This window comes from Primulina eburnea, chromosome 13 (genome assembly GCF_022965805.1).
Source record: "Primulina eburnea isolate SZY01 chromosome 13, ASM2296580v1, whole genome shotgun sequence".
In the NCBI taxonomy this organism is placed as follows: domain Eukaryota; kingdom Viridiplantae; phylum Streptophyta; class Magnoliopsida; order Lamiales; family Gesneriaceae; genus Primulina; species Primulina eburnea.
This window is the reverse complement of record NC_133113.1, coordinates 3047634-3058340: the sequence shown is the minus strand read 5'-3', so window position 1 is coordinate 3058340 and position 10707 is coordinate 3047634. Positions and strand designations below refer to the sequence as shown.

The window sequence follows — 10707 nt, the reverse complement described above, 5'->3', positions numbered from 1 at the left end:
GAAAATCCGACTTTTATTTAATTTTTTTTAATAAAAAATAGATATGGGCTTATTTAGAGAGGCCCAAATTTTGGTCTTCTGAAGACCCAATTACAACACTTAGCATGAAAGTTGAAATGGTTCTATTAATGCTAGAGTTTAAAATTCTTACTTGAAGAATTTTGGAATTCATTATTATTATTTTTATTATATTTTATATTGTCCAATTTTATGCAGATTTTTAATTTTATACGACAAATGCTATTTTTTTACGATTTAAAAAATTTAAATTATGTTATTAAAGTTCACACGTTGTATATTGAAGATTTGAAAATATTCATTTATATTTTGAAAAAAAAATGCAAAAAGTGATTAAAAAATTATTTCACAAATTACGTTGAACGAAATTGATATTTTGATAAGTTTATTGTTTTTTTATAGATTATTTTGTAGTCGCAAAATTACAAAATTAGAAAATGTAATTTTTTCTTTTTAAAAAAGTCAAATACCCAAACCCGACACTATCGGGTACCGAGTAGTCGGGTAGACACGAAATTCGGTCAGGTTCATATGATAAAAACATTAAACGATCAAATCGGATACCCGACCCAAACTACCTTAACCCGAAAAATCCGAGCTGTGCCCACCCCTACTCAAAACATGCGATCGGGTTCGTTCGAATGTGATAAAAGCCGCCGCCGCCCGACGTTCCAACCTCTGGCTAAATGCTCCCCTTTCACCGGCGTGTCGACACTTTGCTCTTCCCAGTCCCATATTCTGTGCTCGTTCGAAATTTCCGATCAGACGCAGCGCTAGAATCCCTACGCAATGCGTCGGAAGCCAGAACACCGAACTTGGTCTTATACAATTACCCATCTTTCTCGGGGGCGTATGGGGCACTCTTTGCGCACCTCTACCATAGTCGACTCAACCTCCCTTGCCTCATTTTGCCCTTTTCTTCCGTGATACCATTCAGGTATGCTCTAATCAACTTCGTTGGCATCTTGAGCTGGGAAAAATGCGTTTTTTTTTTTTCTTTTTGAACTTCACCTTGATTGGTTTAAGGGAGAATTGACGAGTATGGACTGGAGGATTTGAAAGGACGACTGCAGATGAGTTCTTGGCATTTCGTCAATAACAAATTTGTTATGATGGAAATACAGATAGGAAGAATTTTCTGTTCAAACTTATCAGGTTTTGAAAGTAATTTTCCAAGTCACTGTTCCAGGAGCAGCATAGCGTAGCCATGTTCTCGAAAATCGAGTTTATAACAATCAAAGTAAATCTATAAAAGCTATGTTAGTACTAAAAACGATTAGATGAAATTGTGCACTTTTAAGTACATGCATTAATGGAAACTATGAAGTGAAATTTCTTAAAACATCAAACAGTTCTCTTCAAGTTTTTACCGAGCTCTCTGGAGTTACAAGATTTGATTACTATTACAAATTGCAACTATTAACCATTCCACTTTTGATTTAACTTCGATGCCGTTTCTTGTTATAGTGTGACTGTGAAATGCTTACAGCGAACACAGTATCACCGTAATCACTTGGGTCTATACAATAAGAATGTGACTGATTCTTAAATGCCTTATATAACTACTCACAGTAGGAGTTAAGTTTCTAAGCCATTTGACATTCAGCTATGCATTAGTTTTGTGCTTAAAATCAAGTGGGCTTTTCGGTTTGATCTTAGATTGCTGGAATGATTTGATTCTTTTGTGTGTATTCTATCACGTCTCGACTCTGAAACAATGGGCTATTTATAGAAAGGGATTTGAGTGATTCTCCAACATTCAAATAATTTTCCTAGCATTTTATGATTGAATCGACAAACACTAAAAATGTCTGTGTTTTATGCCCGTAGTTAGGATGTAAACGAACCAAACCATTCGCGAGCTATTCGGATCTCGGCTCGATAAAAATTTCGTTTGAGTTCGTTTGTAGATCATATCAAGCCAATCGAGCTCGAAAATTTAATCAAATCAAAGTCAAGGCTAAGGATATTCGACTCGTGAGCTCGCAAACATGTTCATTAATAGACTCACGAGTTCGAGCTAGGCTTGTTTAGGTGGCTCGTAAACTCGAGCTCGGCTCGTTTATATATTTTTAGTTGTTATGTTTATCATTTTGATTATTTATGAATGAATTTAAACTTTGATGTCAAATTTAAAATTAGTTCATAGATATATTTAATTTTTAACAAGCTCAAAATAGTATACTCTACGAGCTCGAAAACGAGCCGAGCTCAAGTCAGGTTTGTTAAACAGATAAACGAGCTATTAATTAACCAAGCTTGAACTTTGCTTGATTAACATGATAAACGAGCTTTTAACGAGCCGAGCTCGAGCTTTTCGCGAGCTTAGTAATTTCAAGACAAATCGAGCTCGAACCTGATGATAAAAGATCGAATCGAGCTCGAGCTCCTCTATCAATCTTAAACGAGTCAAGCTCAAGTCTGATACTGTTTGGCTTGGTTTTGATCGTTTACATCCCTATCAGTAGTGGTAAATGTACGGGTTTGCAGCATTAATCATATGTCTGTCTTCTAGCTCATTCACGACATGACTCTATGTTCATTTCCTTCAAAAATTGTACTATTCAGAACATTCTAGACCAACATCCTTGCTGAAATTCTTTTGACATGATAAATTAGTAAATTCGGTGGAGAGGGATTGCATTCTTCTGTTTTATCTTCTTTTTAGTGCTTCAACGGCTAATCCGGATTCTATCTACAGGAATACTATACCATAATTACTTCACTTTACAAGAACTCTTCAAGTAGGAACACTAAGCCATAGAACACTTTTTTCGTATATTTGTTAGATATTTTCACTAGCTTGGACCTTTGCCGATTTGTCTTTGTTTTCCAAGGTCTTTGCTGAAACCTTGATTCCCTTATCCATAATCATCACCACCATCTCAACTATAACTCATGCAGGAAATCTTCTTACCGATTGGTTGAGTCTTCTCCTATGTGGATCTGTAGTCTTCCCCATCTCTGATCCAGAAAGCATAGTACAAGGAAAAATATAACTAGTTACAACTCAAGCGTTTTGTTTTCAGTTTTCCAACACTGTTTCAGAAATTATATCCTAACAGAATTAATCATGAACTTAAGATGTAGATTGACTCAATAATTTTCTGTTTTAAGGGGAAAAGCTTGCAATGGGCGGAGGGATACAAAATATACTTTCCTGAGCTATTTTGAAGAGATTGAAGTCCCCACACTATATTATTTTGTTACATTGATATATTCCTGCTCGACTGGTCCGTTTATCTGCATCATGCATGTTCTATAAATAAGTTTTTTATTAATATATATTATGTCTAGTTCGATCAATTAGTTATTGTAAACGTTTTAGTCATTTTATTGGTTTTGTTAGTCATTATAAAAATATAGTAGATACTTAATGCCTCTGAACACAACAATTGTACGCATTTGTTAGGATAATGAATGATAATGAAAATCCATCTCCTTGATGAAGTCTCTCCTTCTTTCCTTTAAAATGCTCTCTGAACTCTGCTCCTTCACTCTTCACTTCTTCAGAGTAATGCTCACTCGCAGAGCCACAATCACCACACAGTGTCATAATTTCTACTTTCAACTCTTAGAACTCTTACATGATCACTTGTTTTTGGTCCAGTAGGTTAAATTGTGTTGGTGCATCAACAAACTCATAAATCTGTCAATGACTTGTTATACATAAACTGGAACTGTATTATTCTAATAATGCACCTTTATGAATATTTTCTGTTTATGTATGGCATTCATGTTCCTGGCGCAAAGGTGGGTGATGCAAATTATTTTCTGTGAAATTTCCTTATTCCTTGGGTTTGAGATGCATTGAGCGCTACTGAATATTGTGTGTGTTTATCTATTAGAACACATTTAAAGTGTGCAAATGTTGAAGTTTGTTGTCCTGTCTAAATTGTTTTAACTGGTGGTTACCATATTGATTTTTAAACGCTTTCCATCCCCCATTTTACGAGCACGCTTCATATCTTTATCTTTCCCCCTCATTCTGGTTATTTAATCATTTTCCTTAGAGTCGAAGATATATGCATTGAAGGATTGAAGACGTGCTATTTTTTAGATTTTATTGGTCCAAAAGGTTTTGCTTTTGAACTTTCGAAGCGAACATCATCCAAGTAAGCACACTTCAGAATTTTAAACCTTTACTCATTTAGTAAAATTGTAGATTATGTATTTGATCGTTGGCTGAATCACCAATATTTACTTGTAGGCTTATTGCATTTGATCATCGCCAATCAGCACTCTCTAGAATTTCGTCAAGGGAATATTTGGATTCGAACCTCACATTTCATGTCAATATTGAGAAGAGTTGCTCCACTGCTGCATATGAATATTTCTCTGCTGCACTTATGGAGACGACGAGATCAGATACTGTAAGTGAAAGTGCTCAAGCCAGATAATTTTTATTAGCTGTAGCCGATGCTGTCTTCTTAATTAAATCGGCTTCCAAAACAAAAAAATTGTAGAATGCTTAGTCGAAGGGTGCACTGTATACATTTTTATACTAATGTTTTTGTGTACAATACCACAAAAAGGATAATACCACGTCCCTTCTAAATCCTGAAGAACGAGAGCAGATGGAGATAGTGCTTAAATACATAGAAGATGAGGATCTTCGTAAGTGGAGGCTGCCTGATACCCAAGCATTTAAAATTGGACTAAGGGACTGGCGCTCGAAATTGAACTGCATGAGTAATCCGTGGATGTATCAACAGGTTAAATTGAATTTCGGTCAGAAAAGAATATTCATTTCAGACAAGTTCTAGATTTACCATTGTTTGGTTTCGTGCTTTTGATTGTTTTTAATTTAATTTGGTTTACTTGTTTACATGAATAGTTGATGGAGATTAGCGCTACGGACTTAATCAAGAAGGGGAAGGCCTATCTTTTACATCGAAAGAGTGATGCAAATATGCTGCTGCAAAAGGTTTTGAGAGTGCAGTTAGGAAGAGGTTTTTATGGGGAGTGCTTGGTAAACATCCTTAAGTAATTCTCTTATTGTCATCATGTGCTTCAGTTAGTTCTAGTTCATGGTCTAATGATAGATTTCATACTTAGGTACTTTTTTATTTTTCACATGAGGCGCTAGAAAATTGAACAATGAATTTTGCTTAATTGTCTGGCATCTTTCTATGAATTCTCAGGCTAGTATTTATCACTGTTAGGGATTTAGAGCTGATGGAAATTCAGAATTGAGTGATGAAATTGGGAAGGAACTGAGTAAAAGGAGTGTAGCTGCTGGGCTAAGGTGATTTACTTTGATCCTTTTTTTCTCGGTTAATTCTCTCTCCTTTTAATCTCCATGTTATGCTATATTTGTGTGCAAATGTTATGTATTGAACATTGCATTGGCTTCCTGACGAATAAATAACCATTTATTTGGCAACTTTCTTTGCTAAAGTTTATTAGACTCAGATTTCCAAAACTAAGAGTGTACCAACATACATTTGAATAGCAGTATTGCCACTCGATGAACTATGGTCCTTGCTGCAAAAGCTGTGTTGTTTCTTAGTTGTGAATTTATTATCATTCTTAATGTGTCCCCTGATAAACACAGGCCTATTGGAGCTGTGATATACATGCAGCGCAATAATCTAAAAATGTGCCTAAGAACTACAGACAGCAGTACAGATACTTCTGAAATTGCCAAGGTTATGATCGAAACAAAGTAACTAACGAATTCTGCTTGTTACATTTTCCCTACCAAATATTTGAATCAGTCCCCAGAATTATTTTTCGGAATAAAATATTTTATACACATGCAAACTCGTGCAGGCATATGGTGGAGGGGGTTTGCCAAGTTCCAGCTCGTTTATTATTCGCATGGACGAGTATAATAAGTGGCTTTCACCGCAGTAATCATCAATAAGTTGAGGTAAATTTCAAGTTTGAACCACGAGAGCAGAAAATCCCTTAATCCCAACATGAGTTGTTTTTGCACGATAGCACCTTCTTATTGGTGATGCATGGATACAGGCATGGACACATGGATAAAGGAAATTTTTAAAAAAAGTATCAGGATGATAAGTCAAGTGTACAACTATTTTGTCTTGGTGATATACAGAAATTAATGAAATTAAATAAATAAATCAAAAAGTTAGAAGCCATCAGATAAATTTATTACTTTTTACATGTCTACCCTAGAATTTTCTTCCCTAAAACATTTTTGCTAAGTGTTCCCCTGTTATAGGAATGAAATTGTGGTCTAAGCATGGATACAAGTAATTGCAGACTGTGAGGTACTTACACATCCAACTGCTGCTTCAAATTTTCTCCATCCTGGTTAGTGGACTGCTGTGGCTGGTTAGGTTTCCTTTTGGAATAATACTGCAGTGCTAAATCACGGTTTTGGCTAGGTGAAGCTTGATTTGGTGTCTGAGTGCTAAACCTCTTCTTCTACTCTTAAAGATATGTCAAAAAGGCCAATCTTCCCAAGCTATGCCATTTGATCAAGCCCGCCTTTACCAACATGACAGGACTGCAGTCAGAATGAGCTTGTGTACGTAAATTTTCGAGTATTCCAAATTTAAGAACTTCTAATCCAACATCTATCTTTTTCAAAGCAGATAGTCACATTGCTTGTCAATCCCACCTTGAAGAGATATATCTTGCTAGGAAGAAAAGCAAACATTGCCAATCCCTTCTATCTTTAGCTTTTCTTTTTCTACTAGAAATTTGGAACCTGTGCGCTAGACCTATACGATCTTAGGTGGAGATAATTTATTTAACTTGTAAAAGGTGTGATTATTTAATCGAGTTTTAAGACCCCATTAGATATAACATAACATGTGGAAAATGTTACTTTTGTTTAATCTTGTTTATGATTTGTCTGTCATTATTGTGGACTTCGTGAAAAGTACAGTTCTAGTGTTGAATTTGGGGACTAACGAAATATGTTTATTCTTCACGATAATAATAAGATTATTATATGCGTTGTAGGGCCGAGAAGTATCATATTCCTCCATGTACTGACAAGTGGTTCCTCAACAAATGTATGATTCTTAACATGAAAAATATGTATCATAGAAGGTGGTGGTATCATCTCACTTCTAGTGGGTCGCTGTCTCTCTAATCATTTTCAAAATTGCGCCATGTTTACAATTGTGTGGAATCTTTGGTTATCCGACAAAAGTGAACAGATCTTATTTTTGCACTTTCCCAGATTAATACATCAATATGTTCAGAAGGATGGCATTAATACAACAATGGATTTGTCAATACTTCGCATGTGCTGGCCTCAATATCCAACTTTCTGATGTCAAGGTGTACGAAGACATCGTGAGAGACTAGCTCATAGGATTTTGAGAGATTCATCCTCCCATTCCAAGATCTAGTTATGTCCAAGTTAAAAGCAAAAAATGCCTACCCGCAAAGCATAGCATCCTCCTCGGTTCTGACAAATTCCAAAAGGTGTTAAATTGCGTATTTTGGTTTAAATAATATTGGGATGACCATGACTATAAAAACCATCCTCAAAGTTTGGTTTAAGAAAAACTTAATTATAATGAATGCCAAATGAATGAGGCCCCACGGATACCATCATTTCTCCACCGTTATCGACCTGGCAAACACATGCTTGTGCCTCAGTTTCATTAACTGGGAATGCAAGCCCAACTTCCCTCCACATTGCCAGTAATCTTCGTTTTTTGTTGCAAAGGAAAATTATACTTTCTTCAAATTAGCTCACAGAGTTCAAAAAAATACGAACTTCTTTGCAATAATTTGAGACAACAAAAAAAATCTGGTTTCTTCGCTTCTGTGGTAAGAAGTACATGGTATTTCATCAACTATTTACATTCATTCTCTTAGTTTTCCCTAACCTTTTCACTAAAAACTAATACCTTCGAGACACTCAGCCTCAAAACAAAGGTTTGCATCATCCCAACAACCACCATCTCCAAAATAGGATTGAAAAAACAAAAAGAAACCAGAAATCAGCTCAACCTCAGTTACCTGCAAGAATCAATTCACATTTTAGGTAATTGACCAAGGCCTAGAGTAGTTGGATGGAAAAAACTAGGTACAATAATGCCTTAGACGTATACCTCATCAATGAACATCTGAATTTATAATAACAAAGAGAAGAGCCGTTTCCCGGTCCATAGCAGGATGCATTAACATTTGTCAGGACTGAGCATCATCTGCATCGGAATCACTTCCAGAAGAACTCCCTGAATCAGAATCTGTAAAAGGAAGCTCAAACTAATGAGCCATGTCTATGAACATTTCCTTTTTGTTTATCTGCAATTCCAAGCAACAAATTCCTCAACACAATGTAGAAACGCAAGAATCAGTATCAGTACCACTGGAAGATGAGGAATCACTGCTCGAGCTGCTGGAACTGCTTGAACCACTGCTGGCATTGGCTCGATCATCTTGATCAATTCCCACACCAATTCCGACACCAGCCCCATCATCTTTCTCAATCTCCACAGGAGGAAAGCTAGCTACTGGCATATCATCATCAATGTCAACATCTTCATCGTCGTGTTCTTTCAACTTCTTTCCTGATCCGTCATTCTCATCATCCATAGCTCCCTGAAAAAAAAAATAGCAACCTAGTTACTAATCATAGCACAAAAGAAAACTACTTTTGACAAACAGATAATAAATGGGAAAACGTGGAATCCTGCCAACTGTAAAATTTGTGAATTAAGCATTACCATTTCCAACTCAGCAACTGGTGTAGATGGAGCAACTTCAGCAACTGAATTATTATTCATCATCAGTGCTTGTCGCTTGGTCTTACTAACCAGCTTCTTCCAGTTGGTCACAAAGCGGTCGAGTTCCCAAAGTGTCTCAGTATCAAGGGCTTCAATGTCAAGCTCAATTTCATCACCATCCTGAGCCAAATGTTCATTCCTCTTCCTGATAATGTGAACCAGTTGGGGCATCTTTTCTTGAGGCAAATTCTGCAATCCAATCCCAAGCTTCTGTTTCTCTTCCATGCTCATCTCCCTCTTATTTTGATCCTTCGCTCGGGGTTTTGGCTGCTTGACTGTCCCCGGTCCTCCTCTTGCACCTTTGGGATCTTTAACTGGCTGAGAAAGCGCTGCCGGAGGAGAAGGATTTCTGTCCAGCATTGGCAAATGGTTTGAAGATGGGGGAGGAGGATTCGACGCGGTAGAGGCACTTGAATGCGCTTGCATTGGCATTTGCAATCTTTCTTTCTTCTTGCCAACATGCGACGTCTGAACTGGACTCGCTTTTGGTTTCGTCTTCTTCCCTCTTACTGGAGAAGAGGCAAGAATATGATTGTGATTATTCCACGAACTGCCCTGTAAATCTTCAATGCCGCCAACGTACCTTTCTTGGTTAACACTAAATTCTCGAGACTCCCTCACTCTATGTTGATTAGAAACACTACCAATTTTATCTTGTATTGGCTTAAAAATTTCCTCAAACTTTGCCAGCATCTGCTCCGCCATGCCATTGACAGGATCCGCCTTCGGGTTATACAACAGAGCATTGTTGAAAGTCAACCTCACATCCGCAGCAAATTCATTTGGGGTAGGATACAGATTCTTCGATAAATTAGCTTTAACAGTACCTAAATCCATTGGGCACTTCACAATCAGATGATAATCGTGAAGCCCCAACGCCACTGCATCCACGGGCGCTTTGAAAACCCACCCACATTTGTGCTTCATTAATTTCGTCAGAATCTGCTTGCATTCCTTCAGGAGACCACCGAAATCGATGGTTTTATCCAGGCCACCATCACGTAGATCAAACCCATTGCTCAATCTCGAAGAATCCTTAACAGAAGCAACAGGACCACTGGAGGGCTTGTTTCCGGATACCTTCTTCGATTTTGCCTGAGATCTTGGGTTTCTCGAAAAGCCAAATTGACCCGAATCAATTCGATCTCGCAAATCTCGAACCAGATCCAACTCAGAGGAAAATCTTCTACGGAGGCCTAGAAGCTCGGATTTCGTGTAGGAGGCGACATTGAACGTCAAATAGCTGCCGTAATTGAAAGCGTTACGGCTAGTGGAAGTCTGATTGAAAGAGTAAGCATCGTCGGAGACCGCCTGCGTGACCGCGGGGCAATCAACGTTCACATTCTGGTGACGGGCGACACATGTGGCGTCGTTCAGGGCGGGGTGGTGGAATTGTTTCTGCTTTTTCTTAGGGTTCGGGTTAGGGTTAGAATCTAGGTGAGGATTAGAGCAAGGAATCTTCCCCATGGGGGCCCAGCTCGAATCATTCCGACTTGCTAACACGGCAGACGCCATAAATAGCACCGACGGCGGTGCTCAGCCACACCAACTCTCCGGCGACGATTTCCCCGAAAATCATGTATCGAATCGCCGAATTCTTCAATCGTAAACCTTCGAACCGGATCGCCACAAGCAAAGAATCAAGCTTTTTGTCGGCGAAATTCTGAACAAAGGCGTCGTAAGTACAGAAACGTAGCTAATATGGTGCTTAGGGTTTGTAGATTGAGCGAGGAACATGATGAGAGGAGGGCGCTTCTTAAAGGCGGTGAGATCTGCCCGTAAGTGTTTCGGGCAGATTACGGACCGTTGGATCCCCGTGAGATATTGATCCAAGGGTAAAGTTAATTTTGTTTGCTGGCTCGGGGGGTTGACCGGGACATCTGTCATCGACGCTTGAGATCAGGTCTCGACGACACGTGGCCGGATACCGAGCGCACGATGTAGTGGGTAAACGCATTTGGGTTTG

General features: G+C 38.2%; 2 protein-coding genes across 6 annotated transcripts; one reads left to right on the top strand and one right to left on the bottom strand.

The window, feature by feature from the left end:
* The first annotated feature begins 598 nt into the window (after window positions 1-598).
* On the top strand, window positions 599-7941 carry LOC140809329 (uncharacterized). Of its 5 annotated transcripts, XR_012113095.1 has the most exons (10): window positions 601-955; window positions 4032-4133; window positions 4229-4391; window positions 4554-4733; window positions 4856-4990; window positions 5184-5266; window positions 5576-5669; window positions 5794-5893; window positions 6209-6300; window positions 6375-6909. XR_012113095.1 is itself a non-coding variant. In XM_073166919.1 (9 exons), the coding sequence occupies exons 1-8, from the start codon at window positions 705-707 to the stop codon at window positions 5875-5877; spliced, it is 1092 nt and encodes a 363-aa protein (XP_073023020.1). In that variant the 5' UTR covers window positions 601-704; the 3' UTR covers window positions 5878-5893; window positions 6958-7941. The 5 variants fall into 5 exon arrangements, 3 of the variants coding, with proteins under 3 accessions (XP_073023020.1, XP_073023021.1, XP_073023019.1); XM_073166919.1 differs by lacking the exons at window positions 6209-6300; window positions 6375-6909 and adding an exon at window positions 6958-7941; XM_073166920.1 differs by lacking the exons at window positions 6209-6300; window positions 6375-6909 and adding an exon at window positions 5995-6154.
* Window positions 7714-10478, bottom strand: LOC140809328 (transcription factor GTE7-like). The gene is made up of 4 exons (XM_073166917.1): window positions 8682-10478; window positions 8322-8556; window positions 8064-8201; window positions 7714-7971 (listed from the first exon to the last, which is right to left on the bottom strand). Exons 1-3 carry the CDS (start codon window positions 10254-10256, stop codon window positions 8143-8145), a joined length of 1869 nt encoding a protein of 622 aa, XP_073023018.1. The 5' UTR covers window positions 10257-10478; the 3' UTR covers window positions 7714-7971; window positions 8064-8142.
* Window positions 10479-10707: the final 229 nt, after the last annotated feature.